The 26973-nt window shown below is 42.6% G+C and overlaps 2 protein-coding genes and 1 long non-coding RNA gene across 4 annotated transcripts in view; 2 read left to right on the top strand and 1 right to left on the bottom strand.

Annotated features, from left to right (window-relative positions):
- zc3h12b (zinc finger CCCH-type containing 12B) overlaps positions 1–5644 on the top strand; it is a 62697-nt gene extending 57053 nt beyond the window's left edge. Inside the window, exon 8 of the mRNA XM_061803784.1 lies at positions 5601–5644. Coding sequence (XP_061659768.1) covers positions 5601–5613 — 13 coding nt within the window. The 3' untranslated portion in view covers positions 5614–5644. The remainder of the gene's footprint in view (positions 1–5600) is intronic.
- On the bottom strand, positions 23–2808 carry LOC133492233 (uncharacterized). The gene is made up of 3 exons (XR_009792597.1): positions 2571–2808; positions 456–595; positions 23–337 (listed from the first exon to the last, which is right to left on the bottom strand). It is a non-coding gene; the product is annotated as an uncharacterized LOC133492233 (long non-coding RNA).
- Positions 3751–26973, top strand: part of igsf9bb (immunoglobulin superfamily, member 9Bb) — a 142522-nt gene continuing 119299 nt past the window's right edge. For both annotated transcript variants that reach the window (XM_061803778.1, XM_061803777.1), the window contains exon 1: positions 3751–4036. In XM_061803778.1, the coding sequence (XP_061659762.1) occupies positions 3973–4036 (64 nt within the window). In that variant the 5' untranslated portion in view covers positions 3751–3972. The remainder of the gene's footprint in view (positions 4037–26973) is intronic.

Raw genomic sequence — 26973 nt, 5'->3', positions numbered from 1 at the left:
CGACAATAAAAGATAAGCCTTGAGTGTTCTTTTTTTTCTTTAAAAGAAAGATGGGACTAGTAGTGTCATATCAAATATCACAACACAAGTGGGAGTGATTCTCAACCAATGCGCGGTACCACATTAGTGTGACATGAGAGCTCTTAAGTTAAGTTGTAAATTCACGTAAATGGTTTGAAATTACGGCAGCACGGTGATCAGCTGGTAAAGCGTTGACTTCACAGTTCTGAGGATGCGGGTTCGATCCCGGCCCCGCCTGTATGGAGCTAGCATGTTCTCCCCGTGGCTGCGTGGATTTTCTCCAGGTACTCCGGTTTCCTCCCACATTACAAAAAACCTGTAACATTAATTGTACACTCTAAATTGCCCCTAAGTGTGATTGTGAATGTGGCTGTTTGTCTCTATGTGGCCTGCGTGTGGCTGGCAACCAGTTCAGGGTGTACCCCGCCTCCTACCTTTTGACAGCTGGGATAGACTCCAGCACTCCCCGCAAGGCACAGTCGTGAAGCTGTAGAGCGTTGGCCTCACACTTCTGAGGACCGGGGTTCAAATCACACGCACGCTGTACAAGCCGCACATTCTTGTTCAGGATTGTCTGGTTAAGAGCAAAATTCATGTCATCCAGGTCCTAAAGTAAGAATGTAGTCCCAGACATGAACATCACCAAGTTTGACTGTTGGTTTGTTCTTTTATTGTGTTACATTTACATCAGATGTGGGAAGACATACACTTTCCCAAAAAACCCCAACTTTTGTCTCCTCAGTCCATGGGAAAGTCTCCTAAAAGTATTGTAATCATTCAATTGTTTTTTTCCCTTGCAAAGGTGAAATGCACCTTGATGGCAGCAATGGTTTTCACCTTGGTACTTGGCCATGAATGCCATTTTTGCACAATCTCTTCGCTATTGTGGAGTCATCAACACTGACCTTAAAGGTCAAGTGTCATGAAATGGATGATTTTTAGTATGTTATTAATGTAAAAATGGCAGCTGGTATGGACCCATCCGTTTTTTCACCACAAAACATGATTTTGACGTATATAGCTCGTTGTTCCTTCATGTTAACCAAAATGCTGGCTTGTTGCATTGCTGATAGGGTTAGCAATACAACGAGACGGCATTTTGGCTAAGACGCAGGAAAAAAACAGCTACTTTCACGCCGGTAAAACACACGAAACTACCAGTGTGGGCTTCTGGAAAAAACATCACTTCCTGCTTTTTCTCCAAAACGAATGGCTCAAGAGGATTTTCATGATGGGAGATACAAAAATCATATACGACAACATCATGACGTGTGCTGAAAAAACAGATGGGTACATTCCGGCTGCCTTTTTTTTAAAAAATATATATTAAAAACATGCTAAAAATCATGCCATATGTGTCGGTAGAGCTTTAACTGAGGCAAGGCAGGCCTCCAGATCTTTAGATGTCATGCTAGGTTGTGTTAGGTTCAGTATACTGATTTTTTGGGTAGAGGGGGGTGTACAACCGGTTAGAACATCTGTCTCACAGTTCTAAGGACCTGGGTTCAAATCCCGTCTTGCCTGCGTGACGTTTGCATGCTCTCCCGGTGCCTGAGCGGGTTTTCTCCGGGTACTGCAGTTTCCTCCCACATCCCTAACCCTTGCATGGTCGGCTGAGATGGGCGCCAGCACGCCCGCCACCCTAGCAAGGATAAGTGGTAAGGAAAATGGATGGAAGGGTGGATGATTCTTTTTTAGTGTGCACAGAATGCCATCACATTCATCGCTTCCAACTCAAACCGAAAAACTATATCAAAGTAACGAGACCCTGTGGAATATGAGCACAAACAGACATCTCGAGAAAGTGATTTCGTTTGTTTTTATGTGATCTGAGATTGGCTGGGGATAAATTCAGGGTGTACCCCGTCTCTCGCCCGGAGATAGTTGGGATAGGCTCCTGCACGCCTTGGACCCAAATGAGGATAAGCAGTACAGAAAATTGATGGATGGATGGGTTTGATTGTATTTCTTTATGTCACTTTGGTTTTCCTGTGTCAGATTCATATCTTGTCTGCCTTTTTGGATTTTGTCTCCATCTTTTCTCATCAGCCCTACCTCGTGTCAAATAATCACCAGGGGGCAGGGGGCGGAGTACACCTTGAACTGTTTGGCAGCCAATCACAGGGCACATACAGTAGAGACAGACAACAGTCCCATTCACAATGGCATCGAGGGGCAATTTTGAGTCTCCAATTAATGCATGTTTTTGAGATGTAGGAGGAAACTGGAGTGCCCGGAGAAAACCCAACACAGGCATGGAGAGAATGTGCAGACTCCACAAGGGTGGGCCAAGATTTGAGCTCAGAACTGTGAGCCCAACCCTCTAACCAGATGCTCCACCGAGCTGCCCTGTTTATAAATTTATGAAGTAAAAATGAAGTCAATAGAAAAAAAGTATCCATGTTAAGTACAGGTACATTCAGAAAAATCTCACATGTATTCTGATTTAAAAAAAAGTCCTTCAAATGAACTCAATTTGAAATTTAGGGTTAAATATGGTGAACATATTTCTATTATTTCGAGAAGAGGAGAAATTACATCAGTTTTACCTCATTTGAATCATGTGCAACCAAACATTGCCATAAATTGTTTTTCAGTGTCCAGTACTTCATGACTTCCCACCACTGATTTTTGGTTGACTGGTGACCATCCAGGGTTTACATAATCCGTCACCCAAAGTTTCACATGCTGGGGTAGGTTCCACCTCACAAACCCAGAGCAGGATAAACTGTGAAAAGAAAAAGGGGGGAAGGTCACAGTAGGTTGGATTTGTATACATGATGATACAAATTCCATTTCTGATGGCAGGGCTGCCACAAAAAAAAAAAAAAACAAAAAAAAAAACATCAAGACTCAACCAAAACAGTCACTCCTAAATACAAAATCAATCTCAAATGTGTTTGTACTGGGCTTGTCCACATAAATGATCATTGATACATTTTTTTTGTGCACTTCCCGGTCACTGCCCCAAGAGCACAGCCCCTCCAGGAGACCTGCAGAGTAGAGGCAGCAGGTTATGATGCATGAATAGGCTGATGTGAACGACGACTGAGTCAGATGAATTCAAGCTGTCCATATTTAGACATTTCTAGGTTGCACAGCTGACGCAGTTTTTGAAATGCATCAAACAGCACAAATACGAGAGAATTGCCAGATTCCCTTGCTGCAAACCCCGTGTTAGTGTATCTGAAAAACGAAACGAAAAATTTTATGAATGCTAAGTGAACGTTTGACTAAATGTCGATAAATTGATTTCACAGAGCAATGATTAACAGTAGGTTTCGGCTCATACTATTGCGCAGGATGATGCTGCAAAGGCTTCACAAGCCAACCCACCTTGAAACCGCTTCCTCTGGTGTTGCGTTAAGGTTCTTATGGAAATCGTGCAACATGTGTCAATCTCTCGAGAGCAAAGTGTTCCTTCAGGTGCAACCTTTATTCCGTCATAAGATTTTTTTTTTAAAATAACTTTACCCACAGTTAATGACAGTAATTAGACATTAAAAATGCCTTGGCGTCATTAAGTTCATTTCTTCGCTTGGGAAAGCAGAAACTCCGAGTCGATATAGGACAATTGAACGCCTCAAACCGGCCCCGAAACTGACACTCGAGATAACCAATCAACGATTGGACTACCCCCATAACCGCCAATGAGGGACGAGCAAAGGAGGGCCCGCGGTCACCTAACGATTGTTGCGCGGTCTCCAAGAGTCCTTTGCTGTCGTCCCATTGGCGCAGGTGGTCCTTGTCGGGATGAGAGAGGCAAGCGGCGGCGAGCCGAGCCGAGGGTGAAGCTCGGATGGAGAAGTGTCCAGGCACGGCTTAGGTTTAATTTCATAAAGGATACCACTGGCCACCTCCAACCTCCTCTGGAACACTCGACGATGAGAGCTTCACCGAAAGGAGCACTTTGAGATATGATGAGGTTTCTTTCCGCTCGGGAATAGTACTATGATTTGGTATGTGGCCACTTTGATAGCAAGTGTACTCAGCACCCGAGGAACAGCCGCTCAAGGTGAGTCGAAGCACACCGGCGACTTCTGCTCAAAGTTGAACCCTAGAATGACTTTTATTTATTTTTTTTATTGAGGACGCGTATTTATTGGAGTGGTCTCTGTATTTAAAATGTCGCACTTTACAAGTTGCTTCATCGCTGCACCTGTGTGGAGTACAGCCGTCTAGCGCATTATATCAGGGCATCTTCAAAGAAAGAGTGTGATACATAAATGCGTTTTCTTACGGAAATACACCATTGTGATACACCGTTAGACTGGATTATAGAGGCAGTAACTCAGTGGAATTCATTTTGGGTGCTTTGAGAGTTAGCGCTGCAAAGTGCAAGGTGAGCCGGGGTTTGCAGCAGATGCACCTGGCTGACCAGACTACGTTCGTGGTAATGTGCTGGAATAGGATTGCATGGTGCGTTTCCCCCAATTCCTGCCATTTCTCTCCGCAAGAGAGCGCCACTACCTCTGTGAATGTGTGTGCGTGTGTGCATGTGAGCTTGATGTAATCGTCACCCTGCTGCTTCCCATTAAGTCAGGGAAACCAGAACTTTTTTTTTTTTAAAAGGACGATTATTTAGTTGAATATGTATCTCTTAATGTTAAAACTGCAGGACAAACATCTTGATTCAGGTCAGCTGTGTGTTGGTGGGATGGTTTGAAAGGCCTTTCAATCAAGCAGTTGACCCTGACCTCTGACCTTGCATGATTACAGTGATTGACAAAAGACAGTCTGCTCACGATGAGCTTTTTAATTGGAAGTCACACAAGTGTGAGTAACCCCGGGATTTAAACAGCACAATTATGGGAGCCTAATGAATTTGAAAATCTGGCGAAGACAGACACCAGCTGTCTCCCTTTTAATGTATGATCCATCCATTCTGCATTTGACAAAGAATTGTTTATTGTACCATAGCCCAACAGAGACTTTCCCTGCGGGATCAACATAGTTTAAAAGTGTCGTGAGAATGTAAATGTAATTTGTTGAAGTTAGAGGCAACGATGTCAGCATGGTCATAGTCTTAATAGGTCATTTTTTTTTTTCATTCATCCATCCATCTTCTATAATACCTTTCACCGATCCCTGCATGACAGGTATTCCTTTTTTTTCAATTGAATTTTTTTTACTTTTTTTCAAGAAATTATTAACCTACTGTGTCCATCGAGAGCCTGACTCACCTCTTTCCAAAAGGCCCCGCAACATTCTTCGTTTCTCATCTTCCACCACATAGTTCTCTGCTCTACCTTTGTCTTCTTAGTCTTCTTCCACACCACCAGAGTAATCCTATACATCACCATCCTACACTGTTGAGCTATACTTTCCCCAGTCAGTAACCTCCTGACGATTACATGGTCTACACCAGACATGTCCAAAGTCCGGCCCCCGGGCCAATTGCGGCCCGTGGACAAATTTTTACCGGCCTGCGGCCTCTATCATGAAATCAATAATATGCGGCCCGCCAGCACTGTTGACCACAGTATAAAATACATGTGTACAAAAAGCTATTTTTCATTTCACCAGAAATACAAAATACAAAATACATGTGTACAAAAAGCTATTTTTCATTTCACCAGAAGATGGCAGTAGCCCTGTGGCCGCACTCTGGCCGCCGTGACCCTTGACCTTGCGTGATTGTTTCAGCCCAGCCCATTTCTAACATGGCGTCTGTAAACAAAAAAGGAAAGTTGACCGCGAGGGCCGCCGCTTCCAGGACAAGTGGAAATTTTAGTATTTTTTCACTGAACAACTGTCTGCCTAATTTGCCAAGAGACTGTGGCTGTTTTCAAGGAATTCAACATCAAGAGGCACTACCAGACGAAACATGCTAGCTACGACAAGCTAACTGGGAACAAACGCGGTGAAAAAGTGAAGCAACTGGAAGCTGTTTTAACGGCACAGCAAAGCTTTTTCACAAGAGTCCGTGAGTCAAATGAAAATGCCACGAAGGCAAGCTACGAAGTGGCAACGCTGATTGCAAAGCACTGCAAACCTTTCACTGAGGGTGAATTTATTAAAGACTGTGTAATGAAAATAGTTGAGCTCCAGACCACCTGCAACTGGAGCTCATTGAGCTGCAGTGTGACGCCGAGCATCGCAGTCGGCACCAACAGCTCCCTCTTGTCAACTTCTACCGCCAGCTGGATGAAGGCAGGTTCCAAGCAATTCGGACATTTGCTAAGAAAATGCTGAGCTTGTTTGGCTCCACCCACATACATGTGCGAGAAGACATTCTCCGTTATGAACATTAACAAGAGCCGCATGAGGACGAGACTGAGTGACTCTCACCTGCGTGACGTCTTGCGCATCAAAACCACTGCTCTTGAGCCAGACATGGACTACATTACATACTGCAGTCAAGATCCCAGTATCACCCTTCACATTAGTGCAGGCAAGACCTTTGTTAAGTCCTCTGAGTTGAATAAATTCTTAAATCTCAGTTAATTAATTTTTTTGTGATGGTCAAAATCACAGTTTGAATATGCAGTGATCATTGTTTTGTTTTCAGCACTTTTCCTACAGTGAGCATATAATAGTGAATAATATGTAATGTTTCACATGAACTTAGATATCCTTTATAGTTTTCTTAATTTTTTGTGGTTTGTGATTTCGGTAAAAACCTAAATGTAAAAAAAAATGTAAAAGTAAAAGTATGCGATTTGTAATTAAATTAAAAAAAATCCCCAAAAGTTAATTTGTATTTAATGTTAATGGTTCAAAGAATGTCAGGCTAAATAGTCGGCCCCCACACATTTTCACCTTACCAAATCTGGCCCTCTTTGCAAAAAGTTTGGACACCCCTGGTCTACACAAAATGGAATCCACCTGCATGCTTCTACCTCTGCTCTTGTAGGTCACTCTGTGTTCCTGCCTCTTTGTAAAAAAAAAAAAAAAAAAAAAAAAAAAAAAAAAAAAAAAAAGTTTGCTACCACCATCCCCATCCTTTTTGCGAAGTCCACCACCATCTGTCCTTCAAAGTTCCTTTCCTGGATGCTGTACTTATCCATCACTTTTTCACCACCCATGTTTCTTTCACCAACATCTCCATTACAATCTGCACCAATCACAACTCTCTCTCTGTCTGGGATGCTCCGAACTACTTCATTTACAGGCATGAGCATTTCACGGAAACAATTGTTCCGTTACCGTGTCGTTACCCATCCTGAAAAAACACGTAACCGAAAGTACGTTTCCCAGATCTCAGGGCTTACTTTTAATAAAATTCGCCCATGTGTGGAATGTAAAACAAGTTCTCGACAAAATACAACAATCTGTATAAAACGAACCTACATGAACCCCTTTATTTTTAATGGTTAAACCGCCCAGCTTTGTCAGTGTGGTTTAAAAAAAGGAACCGGTTTCCGCTTCTGCGCTACGCATGCGCAAGGTCGAGTTATTCATATCCGGGTCACTCAAACGGTAGTCAAACATGTCGGTTGCTAAGCGTAAAAGACAAGAGACTGTGTCCCTAAAGACGTTCCAAAAGTGGACTATATCTGAAGAATTTATTGCCGAAACCAATGAAGAAGGTGAGGTGATAAAGCTGAGGTGCAGAATATGTTCGGAACACCATGCAGCAATACGGAACGAAGCGAAGTGGCGAGGCATATCGGGACCGCCGCTTCAGTCAATTCTCAACTATATTGACGGGGTGTCTTACGTACACCGAGGTAATGCGGATAAACACGTAAAGAGCGACTCACTCCACGACCGGGCAAAAAAAAAAGTTTTGTGGAGAAACGAATGAAACTGAAAGGGAATGCAGTCAAAGTGGTCAAAGTACGAGTGGTGTGTTAAATGCTGCAACAGCAAGTTCAACAAATCCAACCTTAGAAGGTTTTATCAGGCAAGGCAACGAGAAAAACTATACCCGGCTCTTCAAATACAACAGGAAACTTTGTTATATGGCTAAGGCTTTATTCTGAAGTACATGTAAAAACCGGTTCCCATGAGCAATATCAATGGGAACCGAAAAATCGTTTCCCACCATTTCCCAGGACAAAAATCAACGGAACCGAAAGATTGGTTACCATACTTGCCGAAATCCTCATGCCAGATTTAGTTCCTTCCATAATTTGTCTTTCAACTCTAGGTCACACGGTACCTGTGGGGGCATGGCCACTAATCACATCATACATAACACCCTCAATTTCAAATTTCAGCCTCATCACTTTATCTGATACTCCTTTCACCTCCAAGAAATTCTGAGCCAGCTCTTCCTTTAAAATAATTCCTACTCCATTTCTCTTCCCAAGTACTCCATGGTAAAATAATTTAAACTCTGCTACTAAACTTTTAGCCTTACTACCTTTCCACCTGCTCTCTTGTATGCTCAATATATCAACTTTTCTCTTAATCATGTCAACCAACTCCTGAGCGTTTCCTGTCATACTAAACAACATTCAAAGTCCCTACACTTAGTTGTAGGCTCTGTGCATTCCTCTTCTTTTTCTGCCAATGAATCTGGTTTCCTTCTCTTCCTTGTCTTCGAACCACAGTTGCTGAATTTCCACTGATGCCCTGCAAGTTAACGGTGCCGGGGGCGGGAATTGTTAACCCGGGCCACAACCGATCCGGTGTTCTTGAGATGATATTTGTTTGGCACAATTTTACGCCGGATCCCCTTCTTGACGCAACCCTCTACATTTATCTTGGCTTGTGACCAGCCTACAAATTGCACTGGCTTGTGCCCCCATAGGGCTGCAGATGCTGTGGATGTGGTGAACTTTGCAAAATCACAACACATGAAAAGTCAATCTTTATGTGAGGAAATGGGTGTTGAACTTAATGCCTTATTGTTTCAACGGAGGTCTGGTAGTTGTCCCGTGGCAAAGTACTGGCCAGTTTATGAATTGCTGAATGAATGTTTCTGACAGGTGAGAAGTCGGATTACACGAAACTCCTTGCAACTGATGAGTGGTGTGCAAACCTGGCATATCTGGCTGATATTTTTCATCATTTGAATGAACTGAACTTTCTCATAAGCACATAAAAAATAAATGGATTCCAGTCAAAACTGCAACTCTCAACAACGTGGAAAATGGAATTCTTAAAATGTTCATACTCACTAAGCAATGGCAAATTCTCAACAGTAACATTGTATTAGATAATCGTGAAACATTTAAAAACACGAGGAGAAGATGTAATTTTATTATTCTTCAGCCTCGATTCAATTCCTTGACTGGGTGAACAACCCATACATTTCAGAATCAGTTGGGGGACAGGATGAGACATTACAGGAATAGGAGGAACTGACAAGATTGTAGTTTAAAGCTAAACTTTGCTCATATATCTTTAGACAGTTTTTGGATGACTTCTGCCAAAGAGTACCACATTCTGTCAAACAAAGCTATTTTGACATTGCTCCCATTTTCCACAAGATATCTCTGTGAGGTGAGTTTTTCAAGGCTGACTATTATAAAAAGTAAAACCAGAGAGATACTGAAAGCTGTTGTGAAAGAGCTTTATGTTTGTCTTTCATCGTTTCCTGCCAGAATATCAGCTCGATGTTCATCCAAACATGCCCAGCTGTTACATTGCGTAAGTTAAATGTAATTATTAAATGTTTTTTGTTTATTTGATTTTTATTCACTATGCTTTGGTGAAAACGACTGTATATTGATCTTTTAGCTGACAGATTCATTTTTAGATTTTCTGATGATCGTGGGCTGTTGGAATTATTAAATGAAAAAAGTGTGCCTTTGCTCAAAAAAGGTAGAAAAACAGACATTGAGGACTAGGTGATTAGCAGTCTCAAGAGCAGAAGGTATCTTGGGAAAGGGGACATGGTGGACATAGAGTAATAATTTGACAATAAAAATGATGCCGTTACCTTCACAAGTGGGGAGGCCGGAAATGAAGTCCGACGCAATGTGGGAGCAGAGTCTGTTCGGGACGGGTAAGAGGCGCAGCAGACCAGCTGGAGATGATGCAATTTTTTTTCTCCGTGCACAGATGAAGCAGGCTAGGATGAACTCCTTGTGTGTCTTTCGTCAGGCTGGTGCACCAGAAGTGATATTGGAAGAATTCGGGTAATTCTGGGAATACAGGTGAGTTTGGAGTTGTATACCCACTGAAATACATCCAAGTGTGTGGAATCGGGCACGAAGAGACAGCCCGGAAATCTGGTCTTGGGATCAATGTCCCAACCTCAACAAAGAAAGAGGAGGCAGTGATCAGGTACAGTTCAACAGAGATGGATGGAGTGAACAGAGGTGGGAGACGGCGCTGGGCTTGCTGAGACACAGGTGGAAAGAGAGCCTTAAATTGAAGTGGCTGGGATAGAAGAACAGGGGCCAATCATCTTGCCGGGGGTTCAAATGCTAAGAAGAGTGGAGATAGACAAGGCTCTTGTGGTCCGTCTAGTTAAAGAAAAAAAACATCCAAACAAATGCCAGTATAATGTGCCCTTGTTCACTTGCAGTTCACCATTCGTCGCCCCAAATATTCGCAGATTTTGGTCTCCATGTATTTTTTAAAATTTACTGGATTTTCATGTATGTCTTAAAATCTCTTATAAAGAGTTAAGGCGCCACATTTGACATTGTGCCTTACAATGTGGTGCATGTTATGTGCATCACTGAGTTCCAACATTTCCAAATATTGTCTGACTTGTCTAACAAAGTACACTTCAACACACTGGTTATACTGTTAGCAATTATTCTCGCAAATGTCTTGGGTTGTGTGTAAGCTACCATATGATCAGGAGGCAGTGAAGAACAATGAACCTTTCCGATGGCGATCTTAAGCTCCGCTCCCTTAGCCATGTCCCACAAGCTTACAAAATGGCAATTGAAGACAACATGTTTAAAGTTGATTCTCTACCGCATATTACAGATTATATTGGGGTATGTTTTTTGCCAAATGTGTCAGATTTGTCCAAGAGAGTTATACAGAGAGCTTTCAACTATTTCACGCAAGGATATGTACATGGAATTAAGATTTTGGATGGAGCAGGACGCAATGTCAGAGTTACAGCGAAATATTGGCAATCGATGCAAAAAAAGTTCGACGCCTCTCAAACTTCATATTGAAATCCAACAGGATAAAATAGTGGAATCGTACTGCGCATGTAAAGCAGGGTGAGTACTTTTGACTTGGAAAGATCACGAGCAATATCATTGTAGTCTTTATAAGTGAGTGGGTGTATTCATTTGACTTGGCTCGTAATCGAACCCAGTGCTCTGTCTTAAGCATGATGTGATACAAATAGGCAAATAGACATTTCTCTTGCATGACATCGGGCATTTACGTATCCCTAACCCGACTCTTCGGCATAAAACATTACACACTTCATTCAGCAGGTCAGTGATACACTAACAAAGTGAAAGTTGTTCTCCTGCAATGGATAAAGCACTGATAATGATGAAATCAAACTCAGAGAAGATACTTCACCCTCACTTACCCTCGAACATACAGCCTTGTGTTTGTTCATATTTTCCACATTTAGTTGTACGTGCGGTCTTCTGCGAGCCTTAATCCATCGTAGACAGTTCGTTAACTGTGTTTTAGGCTTTGGAAAATGAATCAATCGGGCCGCTTGTAACCGAGCAGGATATCTTTCATCAGAACTGCACATTCCCCAAGTGCATCTGAGGACCTTTTTCTTCGTAACATTAACTTTTTCAAGCGCACGCTACTGACAACCAGCATTACTTGTGGGACAATATGGTGAGAGGGGCGTGTCAAGCCAGGGGTTAAGACAATGCGGCTATCTGATTGGCTTGTATTGTACGAGTGACTGACAGGTCGGAAAGCCTAACCCTAACCCATCGCATTCCACATCTGTAAGCAAAAGAAGCTTACGTTGCCCTCCACACTGCCTGTGTCGGCACTCACAGTGTCACATCGAAACTAAAACTATCACACCACAGCAAAAAGAATAGCATAACTTGCAAATAATAAAACAATGATTTATGGCGGCACGGTGGATCAGCTGGTAGTGCGTTGGCCTCACAGTTCGGAGGACCTGGGTTCGATCCCGGCCTCGAATTGTGTGTAGTTAGCATGTTCTCCCTGTGCCTGTGTGGGTTTTCTCCGGGCACTCCTGTTTCCTCCAACATTTTCAAAACATGCAACATTAATTGGACACTCTAAAATTGCCCCCAGGTGTGATTGTGAGTGTGGCTGTTTGTCTCTATGTGCCCTGTGATTGGCTGGAAACCAGTTCAGGGTGTACCCTGGCTCCTGCCCGTTGACAGCTGGGATAAGCTCCAGCACTCCCCGCGACCCTCGTGAGAATAAGCAACAAAGAAAATGGATGGGTGGACAATGATTTACGAAATAATTCACACAAAGCATACACGTTAAAAGCTATTTACATGCTCCCAGCATGCTTTGTGGCACTACGGAGGCCCTTAGTGCCGCAAAGCATGCTGGGTGATGAGAAGGCAGCAGGGGTTTCCATGTGCAACGAGGTTGCTGGAGGGTGTTCGACTGTAAGATGTATTAACGGTATATATGTTAAGCTTTGAGTTCGATCAGCCGGGATTGCAAAGCCTGTCAGTGATAAATGAAGGAGCCAATTTTTAGGCCTGGGTGGGTGAAGATCCTGTGTTAAATTCTTGGTAGATTGGCTTTTTGGGTGTTAACCTGGTGCACCAGCATTTTACCTGTCAATATGAGTATTGAGTAGTCATTTTGTCTCTCTCTCGCTCTCTCTCTCTCTTAGATGACTTGTAGGTGTCAAACTCAAGGCCAGGGGTCAAGATCTGGCCAACCACTTCATTTTATGGGGCCCACGAAAGCAAATGACGTGCATCAACTTCCATGATTCTTGCAAAATTTTATACCACGAATTAAAACTGCAATATTTAATAAATATTAGAGGTATTGCAAGCTTGAGGTTTCCTTGCCCTTAAAACAGGTTGGTCAAAAACCCTCGTGAACTTGGCAAAAAACAAGTCAAACAAGATTAACAAGGGGAGGAATTATGCCACAAAGCAGTAGCCCACAGAGCAGCGCGAACAATAGGTGGTTAATTATGAACACAAAATTTGCTTTGTTCGTAGGATAACTAAGTGACTACAGATGAAAACTCGTGAACAATTTAACAAAAACTGACTACAAGTACCTAGATCCCCAAAATAAGGCTCAGGAGAGGGAATGTGAGGTTGTCTGTAAGGTAAGGGAAGGTGGTTGGGAGAAGTGGTCTCAAGAAGAGTGTTCATGGGTTGCCAGTGTTAAATTGAGCAGAGATGAGGGATACTTGCTGTGTGAGGATGGTGAGACTGACTGAGTCCATGATCTCCTTGAGAATTTTACCCTGTCTTCTGATGTGGGGGCCTTAGTGAACAAATGTTTCTCTCAATGCTTCTGGATTTGGTGGGTCCATGTTGGCCAGAGTATTCTGTAATGATTTGGAACAAAATGGTATTAGACTGGATCCCAGAGCAGACAGATGTTTTGAGGGTAGTGGAGGGTCGAGAATTACTTGGGTTTAGCTTTGTCCATCGGAGCGTGCAGGATCCTGAGTGGGGGAGTGAGGTAGGCACTATGTTTGAGTTGAACGTCATGGCAGGAGGCACAGGTAGGCACTGGAGGAGGAGGAAAAACATGTGAGTAAAGGCACATGTAACATGGGAATCTCTCACAAGTAGGAGCAGTGAGTTGGGCCAGTGTACTGTGGAGGTTCGAGAATACTCTGGCACTGGAATATGGGAAGGGACAGGCTTAAGTGCAGGCTGTGATTAATACTTATTGAACCAAGGAACAAAACGTCACCCAGGCTCCACTGAGAAACTACAGGGCACACATTATGATGATAACAATCATCTAGTCCCAGGTGGTGAGTTCAGTTCCATACTCCGATCAGCCCCGGACAGATCGAAGTTAGTAAACGATGTCTGGAGTTAAGTAACGATTATTTTCATACATTATGAATTTGTCAATTATAGTTAGATTATCAATTAATTGGATTAGAAAAATGCCATCCCTTGATTCATAGACATGGCATAGTTTCAAATTGATAAAGCAGAAAATGCACAAACATAAATTGAGGATCACTCAATTACCAATTTGATCCGGAACAAGCCAGAAAGTTGGCAAAAGTATCAATTGTTTTTCCAACGAAAAAGTTATTTGTAATATTTGAATTTGAGGACGCACCATCTGTTTTATCATCCATTCAATTATGATTGATAAGCTAAAACTCCAAGGACGTGGACAGTTTTGAATTTGATCATTGATGATTTGTTGATGAATCATTTAATTGTTGCACCTCCAAATTGAAGTAATTGACGGTGTAGTGGTACACATGCCTGCCTTTGGTGCAGTCAGAGTGGGATCGATTCCCACTCAGTGATGGTGTCGATATCTGCCCTGCGACTGACTGGCGACTAATTCAGTGTGTAGTCTGCCTTTCGCCCGAAGCTAGCAGGGATAGGCTCCAGCTTTCCGGCAATCCTTGTGAGGATAAGCCGCTTGGATAATGACATGAGCCCCAAATTGGTGTGGGATGCATCAACTACTTTGTCTCAGTCTATGGCATGGTAGATATAATACTTCATGGTTTCATGTGTCCACCCAGCCTATTCTAGGAATGATTTTATCATTAAACTCTAGGTAAAAGGTTGCTAACCTTGCTTGGGTTCTGCGGTTACACTGGAAAAGTTATTTTTGGCCCAAGTTCTGTGTGTTTGACACTCACCTTTTATGATAAGTTGTCCAGATAACCATGAAAGCTTTGTTGTCTTTAGCTCTGCACAGATATTTTATCCAAGACTAATCAGACACTCTTTATCAGTAAAACACTTGTGAGACACTAAAAGCTTTTCTATAATTTCGTATCGTGTCACAATTAGTAACATAGATGTGAATGTGGGGGGGGGGGGGGACGTGACTCTAAGATGGCACCTCTAGATCTAGTACATTCTCAAACTCCAGTACTAATCCTCACGTGATGTAACGCGTTTAGTTACAAGGAAAATGTGGTGAAAAACTTGCTTGGAAAGAGTTACGTATCTTAGAGACGAACAACCGGAATGCAAATTTGGAGAAAGGCCAACTAAACTGGTTACGTGGTTAAAGCAAGCTCAATAGCAATGATAGAGAAGCTGCTTGTAAAATAAAATCAGATTTCAACAACTAATTTTATGAAGATTTAAACAAGTCGCAATTTCATCTTAGAGGAAAAGCAATGTGTTTTAGATAAAGAGTTTCCTACAATTGGTGTTGGAAGACAATCCAAATCTTAAATAGCCCTTATCCATTTTCAAAATTCCCTAAGCAGTTAAAGGAATAAAAAGTGACATAGCACCTAGACCCTACTAGTTTTATATTAAGAAATTATGTTCTCTTCTAAATGATATACACTGTGGAATGTGTTTTTACAAGCATTTAACAAGTTGCTACCACCACTGGGACATAGGTAACAATTTAATCTTGGGATGAACAAAAATAGCTTTAGAATAAAAATAATTCGGAAAGATTGAAATCTCTTTCAATTCTACCAGTGTAGCTGCCTTTGGTATGTGCTCCCTGGTATTGTTTACGTTTCTCTTTTTCGGGTACACAAGAAAGGACTTGCTAACCATCAGAGAGTCTTCTCCGGACTTATTTTTTTTTGACAACTCTCTCCAATTCACTGAATATTTTCTTGGAGTTATGCGTCGGCGCTCTCTACAGAGCGTTGCATTGAAGACGCTGCAGAGGCTTGTGATCCAGTAGGAACTCCAACTCCGCAGGAAGGGACACAGTCTGGCGCTTCCATGAGGGAAAATAACATGTTAGACCACTGCTAACTACAATTTAACACGCATATCGCGCAGTTCCCCGTGCCCCCCAAGGCTCCTCTGATCACTGGTTAATCTGCTTAATAGCTACATATAGGCAAGTACTTAAGTGCCCAAGGCCTTTGGAAAAATCACTTAAAAAGTGGACCAACGAGGCAAAATTAGAACTTCAAATCAAAGCTGCTTTTACTGCACAGATTGGAGTGTCTTTGAAAATTCAGCGAGCAGCCTAGATACAGTGCCTTGTGAAAGTATTCGGCCCCCATGAACTTTTCAACCTTTTGCCACATTTCAGGCTTCAAACATAAGGATATAAAATTATTATTTTTTTGTCAATAATCAACAACAAGTGGGACACAATCGTGAAGTGGAATGACATATATTGGATATTTTAAGCTTTTTTAACAAATAAAAACCTGAAAAGTGGGGTGTGCAATATTATTCAACTGCTTGCTTTAATACTTTGTAGCACCACCTTTTACTGCAATTACAGCTGCAAGTCGCTTGGGGTACGTCTCTATTAGTTTTTCACATCGAGAGACTTAAATTCTTGCCCATTCTTCTTTTCAAAACAGCTGGAGCTCAGTGAGGTTGGATGTAGAGCGTTTGTGAACAGCAGTCTTCAGCTCTGCACACAGATTCTCGATTGGATTCAGGTCTGGAACTTGACTTGGCCATTCCAACACCTGGATACATTTATTTGTGAACCATTCCATTGTAGATTTGGCTTTATGTTTTGCATCATTGTCCTGTTGGAAGATAAATCTCAGGTCTTTTGCAGACTCCAAGAGGTTTTCTTCCAGAATGGTCGTGTATTTGACTCCCTTCATCTTCTCATCAATTTCAACCATCTTCCCTGTCCCTGCTGAAGAAAAGCAGGCCCAAACCATGAGGCTGCCACCAACATGTTTGACAGTGGGGATGGTGTCTACAGTGTGATGAGCTATGTTGATTTGTAGATTTTTGGTTTCATCTGACCAGAGCACCTTTTTCCACATTTTTGGTGTAGCTTGTGGCAAACTTTAAACGGGACTTTTTATGGATATCTTTGAGAAATGGCTTTCTTCTTGCCACACTTTCATAAAGGCCAGATTTGTGTAGTGTACGACTGATTGTTGTCCTATGGACAGATTCTCCCACCTTAGCTGTAGATCTCCAGTTCATCCAGAGTGATGGGCCTCATGGCTGCATCTCTGATCTTCTCCTTGTTCGAGGTGAAAGTTTAGAGGGATGGGTCAGTCTTAGTAGATTTGCAGTGGTCTGATACTCCTTCCATTTCAATATGATTGCTTGCACAGCGCTCCTTGAGATGTTTAAAGCTTGGGAAATCTTTTTGTATCCAAATCCGGCTTTAAACTTCTCCACAACAGTATGTCGGACCTGCCTGGTGTGTTCCTTGGTCTTCATGATGCCCTCTGGACTTTAAACACAACCCTGAGACTATCACAGAGCGGGTGCATTTTTACTTTGACTCGATTACACACAGGTGGAGTCTGTTTATCTTCTTCAGTCAACATTGGATCATTCAGAGATCCTCACTGAACTTCTGGAATGATTTTTCTGCACTAAACGTAAAGGGGCCGAATAATATTGCACGCCCCACTTGTCAGTTTTTTATTTGTTAAAAAAGTACAAGATATCCAATAAATTTTGTTCTTCACAATTTTGGCCCACTTGTTGATTCCTGAAAAAAAAAATCTATTTTATATCTTTATGTTTGAAGCCTGAAATATGGTGAAAGGTTGAAAAGTTCAAGGGGGCTGAATACTTTCACGAGGCACTGCAAATTCACAGATATTGTTACTGTGTCTGTCAGTTTCTGTGAGGAAGTGTGTGTACAAACAAAAACATTTTGCACGTCAGTTCTACACAGCGGTCATCAAATGTGTACTCTGTACCTCCATCACAGTATCCTTTGGGGCTATCACAAAAAAAAGGACAAACTTGAACTGCAATGGACAATCAGAACCACTCATTGAATTGTTGCCTCCACCTTACTCACCTTTGAAAACTTGCACGCCACTTAAACTAGGACCACGGGGGACAGGATCCTTTCAGACTCTGCACATCCCGACCACCAGCTCTTCCAGCTCCTTTGTTGGGTAGGAGCTACTGATCAATGCAAATCACAACTACGAGGCATTCAAACTCTTCACTCTTGCAATTAAGTCATTAAATTCTTGATCAGCGTACCTACTATTTTCTGCCTTGTGCCTGCTGATCCAATCAGTGGTAGTATTATTATTATAAACTGTAGACTATTACACAATTCGTCACTTTAAACTGCTCCCTTCATGCAATTGTCATTGCACTGGTCTATAAGGGTGAACCGCGGATGGGTAAGACCACTCTGTATGAGCTTACCTTAATGTGGGGCGTTGATGGACTCTAAATGCTCAGGAGAGGTCTAAATACTTTGCATCTTTGCACAAGTATGACTTTCATCCGGAATAGTTTCCCATGAATTGAATGTCTACTGTTGTTGGTTTTTGTTAGTTTTTGTTCTACTTCTCAGCGCTCAACATAAATGTCGTAACAGGGTGGCATCGACCGCCAGGAGACAAAGTTCATGCGTGTTGTTACATACTTGGCCATTAAGTCTGATTCCGCATTCTGAATCTGAATGTGACTCTTAAAGCTTGTTGAGTTGACTCAATTGTGATAAGATTTTGACTAGCAACAGGGGAACAAATGTTTGTATATTTGTCATACAAAAAGTGTGTAGATGTGTTGTGAAAACCTGCTGTGAGGGAAGTTGGAGTAGCATCATCACATTATTTTTCCTTCCATTTGTCTCCTACTATACAGTCTCAAGTGTCGAGAGTGGAGATGATGGACGGTAATCAGGATAGGGTGCGTGCTTCGGATTGTCTGATTAGATGAGCACTTGGGCGGTGTTTGCTGAGTTAAAAATAATATATCTACTATGGATTGTTCAACGTTTGACACCAAATTATTTTAGCAATCTGTAGGATTCTCCTGATCTTAACCAGCTACAGGGCAAATGTTGCGTAACGTCTTCCCCAAAGAGGATAGACATGAGCATCGTTTGCCAAAAGATGACTTAAGGAGTCATTTATAAGCGGCTTCCCTCATATCTTCCATGGGTGGGGAACCAGAAAGAACCAATAATCTGTGCATGCAACTGTTTGTTTTACAGAGATAGTGCCTTGAGGTTTTGTAACTACTTATAGAGTTTGTCGTGGGCCTGAACATAAACTATCAATGGTGCCCTCTGGGTGAGCCAGCAACTGTGAGTGTGGAAATAAATCATAGGAAACCAGCCAGCCAGGCCTGCAGCATTCTGCTGTCCCTGGCTGGCATTTGGCAAGTACTACCAAATTTGCCTGTGATAATCATGGGTTGGAGCCAGACTGCTCCACTTCCACTGTCAGGTACAACTCAGTTCCTCATCACACTCCCCTTCAATACTGCAGACTTGGGGGAATTTACTAACTCCCAGGTTAATAGTCACCAAATAATATGCTGGATGATGTTTTTGAGGCTTGGCATGTTCAACACAACAATTCCCTTGGGAAGCATAGCACTGTATATGATAAAAGGATCTTGGTGGTATGCTCCGTTAAAGATTGCCTGACCCCAAAAAAGAGTAATTAAGAGTAAAGTGAAAAGCACACAAAATGGCTCAACATTACAATTTAGGGTATTGTGAGCCTCGTACCCTTTGTACAGTTTTTAATGGAAAGTGTGCTATTTTTCTGCCTGGTTGTGGTTTGTTTCTTTAGGTGTGAACGCATGACTCAGGCAAGTTTGGAGCTGCTAGAAAATTCAAAATCCTTTAAGGGGTCAATATTTTCCATACTAACTTTTCTAGAATATGGGATGTAATATTGTCTCTATAGTTGCTACAGTAAATCTGAAGTATGAATGAAAACTGACTAGGCGTTTTTATGGCGAGAGTCCTGAAATCAGGCCATTCAAATTGTTTGAGCCTATACAGTGAGGAAAATAAGTATTTGAGCAACCTGCTATATTGCACGTTCTCCCATTTAGAAATCAAGGACGGGTCTGAATTTTTCATCATAGGTGCATATCCACTGTGAGAAAGAGAATCTAAAAAGAAAAATCCAGAAATCGCAATGCATAATTTTTTTTAAATGATTTATTTGTGTGATACAGCTGCAAATAAGTATTTGAACACCTGTCTATTAGCTAGAATTCGGACCGTCAAAGACCTGTTAGTCTGCCTTTAGAACTCCACCTCCACTCCATGTATTACCTTGAATCAGATGCACCTGTGTGAGGTCTTTAGCTGCATAAAGACTCAAACAGACAGAACTCAAACTTGTAACATGGCCTAGACCAAAGAGCTGTCCAAAGACACCCGTGACAAAATTGTACAACTCCACACGACTGGAAAGGGGTACGGAGAAATTGGCAACCAGCTTGGTGAAAAAAGGTCCACTTTTGGAGCAATCATTAGAAAATGGAAGAAGCTAAACATGATGGTGAATCTCAATCGGAGTGGAGCCCCATGAAAGATATAACTTCGTGGGGTCTCAATGATCCTAAGAAATCAGGAATACGCAACAGGACTTGGTCAATGACCTGAAAAGACCTGGGACCACCGTTTCCAAGGTGACTGTTGATAATACACAAAAAAGTCATGGTTTGAAATCATGCATGGCATGGAAGGCTCCCCTGCTTAAACTATCACATGTCAAAGCCCGTCTTAAGTTTGCCAATGACCATTTGGATGATACAGAGGAGTCATGGGAGAATGTTTTGTGGTCAAATGGGACCAAAATTGAACTTTCCGGTCATAATTCCACTAACCGTGTTTGGAGGAAGACGAATGTTGAGTTCCATCCCAAGAACATCATCCCAACAGTGAAGCATGGGGGTGGTAGCATCATGCTTTGGGGGTGCACATGGGACAGGACGACTGCACTATAATAAGGAGAGGATGACCACGGCCATCTATTGTGAGATTTTGGGGAACACCCTCTTTCCCTCGGTCAGAGCATTGAAGATGGGTCGTGACTGGATCTTTCAACATGACAATGACCCGAAGCACACAGCCAGGAAAACCAAGGAGTGGCTCCGTAAGAAGCATGTCAAGGTTCTGGCGTGGCCTAGCCAGTCTCCAGACCTAAACCCAATAGAAAATCTTTGGAGGTAGCTGAAACTCTGTGTTTCTAAGGGACAACCTAGGAAGCTGTCTGATCTAGAGAAGATCTGTGTGGAGGAGTGGCCCAAAATCCCTCTGCAGTGTCTGCAAAACTGTTGAACAACTACAGGAAACGTTTGACCTCAGTAATTGCAAACAATCAAGGGTTAGGGTTGTTTTTCTCAGGTGTTCAAATACTTATTTACAGCTATATCACACAAATAAATCATATATTGTGATTTCTGGATTTTTCTTTATAGATGATCTCTCTCACAGTGGACGTGCACCTATGATGAAAATTTCAGACCCCTCCATGTTTTCCAAGTGGGAGAACTTGCAATATAGCAGGGTGTTCAAATACTTATTTTCTTCACTATATATGTCACTAGCCATCTTCTTCTCCTTCCTCTTTTTTTGCTCCGAGCCCATCCTGTAAAAATACCAAGCATGGAAGCAGGAGGCGGGGTACAACTTGAACTGGTTGACAGCCAATCGCAGGGCACTCTGGCCCACTCACAATCACACCTGGGGCAATTTAGAGTGTCCAATCAATGTTGCATGTTTTTGGGATGTGGGAGGAAACCGGAGTGCCCGGAGAAAAACCACGCAGCCACGGGGAGAACATGCAAACTCCACACAGGCCGGGCCAGGATTGAACCTCGGTCCTCTGAACTGTGAGGCCAACGCTCTAACTAAATTTTGATATCACTCAGAGGCAACCCTAAGAAATACAAAATGCGCCTTGTAACTGTTTGGCAGCAATAATTGAAATCAAGGATTTGTGATGATTGGGGATGAGTCTTTAACATTGCTCTGAAGGAATTTTGTCCCACTCTTTGCAGAATTGTTTCAACTCCGCCATATTGGAGGATTTTCTAGCATGAATTGCCCGTTTGAGGTCACACCACTGCATCTCAATTGGAATTAAATCTTATTTTGGTTTGGCCTCTGCAACACTTTAATTTTGCTTTTTTTTGTTTTTTTTAAAGCCTTTTAGAAGTGGACTTGCTGGTGTGTTTTGGATCATTTTCCTGCTGCATGATCCAAGAGCGCTTGAATTTGAGGGCCTTTGTCTTTTTTCCCTCTGACCCCAAATGAAATTCTGATCTGTTTGACTGATCGACTCTGATCCTTAATAAAATTTTGATTAAAATATGAAGAAATCACAGAGGAAGCTCAAAAATGGCACTGTGACAGACTAAAACTGATTCGGCAAAAGGGGGTGCAGATTCTCCATTCTATTTATTCTAACAGCTGAACAGGACACACAAAAAATGAATGACGGTCTTTTGTAAGTTTCTTCCTCTTCTTTTTCTTTCAGCTTGTCCCGTTAGGGGTCGCCACAGCATGTCATCTTCTTCCATTTAAGCCCATCTCGTGCATCCTCCTCTCTAACACCCACTGTCCTCATGTCCTCCCTCACAACATCCATCAATCTTTTCTTTGGTCTTCCTCTCGGTCTTTTGCCTGGCAGCTCCATCCTCAGCACCCTTCTACCAATATACTCACTCTCTCGCCTCTGAACATGTCCAAACCATCGAAGTCTGCTCTCTCGAACCTTGTCAGCAAAATATCCAACTTTGGCTGTCCCTCTAATGAGCTCATTTCTAATTAAGTTAACTTGAAAACAGTTCACTTAAACATTTTGTTTTAATTGTTCTAATTTTATTTATTCAATTTAATTTTAGGGGGGGATTTAGCACCCTTTAAATTGGGTTTGAAACACCCATGACTGTAAGTATGGTGTAGTAATGTGTTGGCATCAAATATGCCAAAAATACCTTGACTTATAAAATGAAAGTTACATTTGATGATTTTCTGCATATATCTGGTAGAGTGCAAGTGTGATTTAGACAAAAGTAGTCAGGCATGGATTATTATGATTGTTTTTTTTAAATTGGTAAAATAAGGACGCTGTCTTGCCACTCCACCAGTTGCTCAAACATACTGAATAAAGAAGACGAGAGATTGTTGCAACATTTTTCTTTGTCATCTTATCATGGTGGAGGGGTTTGTGTGTCCCAATAATCCTAGGAGCTAATAGTCTCCTGTGGCAAACAGTTCTAGGCAAGAGACCAGACAAAGCAAACCTCCAAGACTTCCATAAAGAGCAACATGATTGAATCAAGTTTTCCCTTGCCTCGCGGTCCGATCCCTGGGTACAGAAGCTAGAGAGCAGTTCAAGATTAGTTCACCATTAAAGGGCTTTTGTTAACAACACTCTTCTTCTCGTCAATAATTAAAACAATAACGGCAACATTACATCAACCATACTTAGTAAACAAATAAAATTCATACAGAAAAATATTGGAAAACTTGTCAGTCGACAGTGCAGCGAATGTAGAAAAATATAACGCTAGTTTGAAATCCCAAGTATTTTTGGAGGTACAAGATACGAAATAAAGTGCCTTCTTAAAGATAACAAAGATACCTTGAATTGTAAACACTGTTTTACAGTTGTGATGCTACCTACCCTGTTAACATCCCTCCGTCCATTTTCTGACCTCCTTAGCCTCACGAGGGTCGCAGGGGTGCTGGAGCCAATCCGCGCCTCCTTTCCGATGATAGCTGGATTGGATTCCAGCAGTCCCGCGACATGCGATATGCGGCTCAGAAAATGGATTGATGGAAATACTCTAAAAAGCAGGAGATATTCATCCATTTTCTTCACCGCTTATCCTCATAAGGGTCACGGGGAGTGCTGGAGCCTATGCCAGCTGTCAACGGGCAGGAGGCGGGGTATACACTAAACTGGTATCCAGCCCATCGCAGGGCACATTGAGACAAACAGCCACACTCACAATCACACATGGGGGCAATTTTAGAGTGTCCAATTAATGTTGCATGTTTTGGGGATGTTGGAGGAAACTGGAGTGCCCGGAGAAAACCCACACAGGCATGGGGAGAACATGCAAACACTACACAGGCGGGTCCGGGATTGAACCCGGGAATGGGAACTGTGAGGCCAACACTTTACCAGCTGAACCACCGTACCCCCCCTAAGATATTCAATAAAATAAATATTTCATTCACTATTGTGGTTAGAAACAAACATACTGCACAGTATCTGTACAAAATTCCTCTCTTGTGGAAAGGTCCTTATAAATCCAGATGCCGATAAATACTTTTTTTGGAGCAAGGCGCGGATGTAGGTCAAGCCTAACACTCTTTTGGTGCAGCACTAGGTATCAAGCCTCATTGACGTATCTGATGACTGTTGCACATCCCATGTTCTAGTGGAAACTAAATTTAGTTAGAGTGTACTGTATAATCACTTTGGAGTGTTTTGCTACATGGTATCTAAATAAGGCGTAAAAAAAAAAAAAAAAACCAAAAAAACCTTATGGTTCTGATTTCCCGACTGACCCTAAAAATTCCTGCTGACCCGAACCATTTTACACCACGTGATACATAGGCCAGGGGCATGGTTCTCCACAGCCATGTGCGCATTCGTGGCGCGCTTTGCGCGCCAGTACGGAAGCACAGAGTTAAGTCTGGTGTTTGACAGCAGCTGTGGCGGGTCCCCATTCCCCAGTCCCATGCACTTCCTTGTGCGCTTTGTTTTTCACCCAACTTGTTGCCCGATCGTTGTGTGTATATGCATGTGTGTTCACGAGCTTCAGCTAGTGTAATTGCCTTGTCCCATGGCATATAGCGTTACTGAGCCATATCAAGTCAAGTTAGGTTTTCATGTTTTGCCTAGTGATTTTTGTACGTGCTTTGTTCGACCTTGTATGACGTCAGCCTGGCAATAAACCTTAGTAAAATCCACGCTTACGTCTCGGCTTCCTGCATCTAGCTCCTATCTTCTGCCTTGTTCATGACAAAATTGTTTATCAATCATCATCTTCTTCTTCTTTTTCTTTCAGCTTGTCCCGTTAGGGGTCCCCACAGTGTGTCATCTTTTTCCATCTAAGCCTATCTCGTGTATCCTCCTCTCTAACACCCACTGTCCTCATGTCCTCCCTCACAACATCCATCAACCTTTTCTTTGGTCTTCCTCTCGCTCTTTTGCCCGGCAGGTCCATCCTCAGCACCCTTCTACCAACATACTCACTCTCTCGCCTCTGAACATGTCCAAACCATCGAAGTCTGCTCTCTCGAACCTTGTTAGCAAAACATCCAACTTTGGCTGTCCCTCTAATGAGCTCATTTCTAATTAAGTTAACTTTAAAACGACGTCCAAACCATCGAAGGCTGCACTCTCTAGTTTATTTATCATCTCTGCTAATATTCTGGTGTCTCCCAATGCGGGAGATCATGAATTTGATCTCTTTATGCACGAGAGAGCATGAATTAATGAGAACTGAAAAGAAAATGGGGGCACCATGTGCTGGAGATGGAGTAAAATATTTTGTTTTAAAAAAAAAAAAAAAACTACTGATGCCAGTTCTGAAATGAAGAAAATCAGAACCACAACATTTTTGTAGGCCTAAGGAGAATTTACTGCAATGTCTTGTTTTGTAATATTTGTCCATATTTCCCACTATTGTAATGTCCAGGGCTCACCAGTGTTTCGGCATTTCTGTGTAAATAACAAAACAATATTAAATAATAAAAGACATATACAAGAAAACAATAATCCAACAAAGCGAATGATGATAAAAATCTGTTGTGCAGAAATACAGATAACAATGCAGCACCGTTGCAGAAAATCATTGTTGTTCGTGCTTCTATTATATACTTTGATTTATTATATATGTAGTCATCAGTGTTTCCATAGGAGGCAGCACATTGTGGAAGTTAAGAAACAGGAGCCAGTTGCTGGTTTAAAAGAATTTCACCTGATTCACTTTAGCATTATCAAAAACAAAACTGCTGAATACTTGGAATCCATCCATCCATCCATCCATCCATCCATCCATCCATCCATTTTCTACCGCTTTTCCGGGTCAGGTCGCGGGGTAAGTTGCTTAAGCAGGGATACACAGACTTCCCTTTCCCCACCCACTTCTTCCAGCTCTTCATGTGGGATCCCGAGACATTCTTAAGCCAGCTGAGAAAAATAGTCTCTCCAGCGTGTCCTGGGTCTTCCCTGGGGTCTCTTTCCGGTGGGACATGCCCGGAACACCTCACCAGGGAGGCGTCCGGGAGGAGTCCGAATCAGATGGCCCAGCCACCTCATCTGGCTCTCCTCAATGTGGAGGAGCAGCGGCTCGACACTAAGCCCCTCCCGGATGACCAAGCTTCTCAACCTATCTCTAAGGGAGAGCGCGGACACCCTGCGGAGGAAACTCATTTCGGCCGCTTGTATCCGGGATCTTGTTCTTTCGGACATGACCCACAGCTCATGCCCATAGGTGAGGGTAGGAATGTAGATCGACTGGTAAATTGAGAGCTTCAACTTTCGACTTAGCTCCCTCTTTACCACACCAGACTGATACAAAGTCTCCATCACTGCAGACGCTGCACCGATCCGTCTGTCGATCTCCCGCTCCATTCTTCCCTCAATCATGAACAAGATTCCAAGATACTTGAGCTCCTCCACTTGGGGCAGAATCAGATCCCTGACCTGGAGAGGGCACACCACCCTTTTCCAACTGAAGACCATGGTCTACGATTTCGAGGTGCTGATTCTCATCCCAGCCGCTTCACACTCTGCTGCAAACCACTCCAGTGAGAGCTGGAGATCATGCCTTGATGAAGCCAATAGAACCACATCATCTGCAAAGAGCAAAGATGCAATGCTGAGGCCACCAAACCGGACACTCTCAATGCCTCGGCTGCGCCTAGAGATTCTGTCCATAAAAGTTATTAACCAAATTGGTGACAAAGGGCAACCTTGGCGGATTCCAACTGTCACCGGAAAAGAGTCTGACTTATTGCTGGCATTGTGGACCAAACAGAGACCAAAGTATTAGGGGGTTTGGTACCCGATACTCCCGTAGAACCTCCCACAGGACTCCCCGAGGGACACAGTCGAAGGCCTTCTCCAAGTCCACAAACCACATGCAGACTGTTGGGCGAACTCCCATGCACTCTCAAGGATCCTGTCGAGGGTGTAGAGCGGGTCCACTATTCCACGGCCAGGACAAAAACCACGTTGATTCTCCTGAATCCGAGATTCGACTTCCGACAGACCCTCCT

This window comes from Syngnathoides biaculeatus, chromosome 18 (assembly GCF_019802595.1).
Source record: "Syngnathoides biaculeatus isolate LvHL_M chromosome 18, ASM1980259v1, whole genome shotgun sequence".
In the NCBI taxonomy this organism is placed as follows: domain Eukaryota; kingdom Metazoa; phylum Chordata; class Actinopteri; order Syngnathiformes; family Syngnathidae; genus Syngnathoides; species Syngnathoides biaculeatus.
This window is presented reverse-complemented; position numbering and strand designations above follow the sequence as displayed.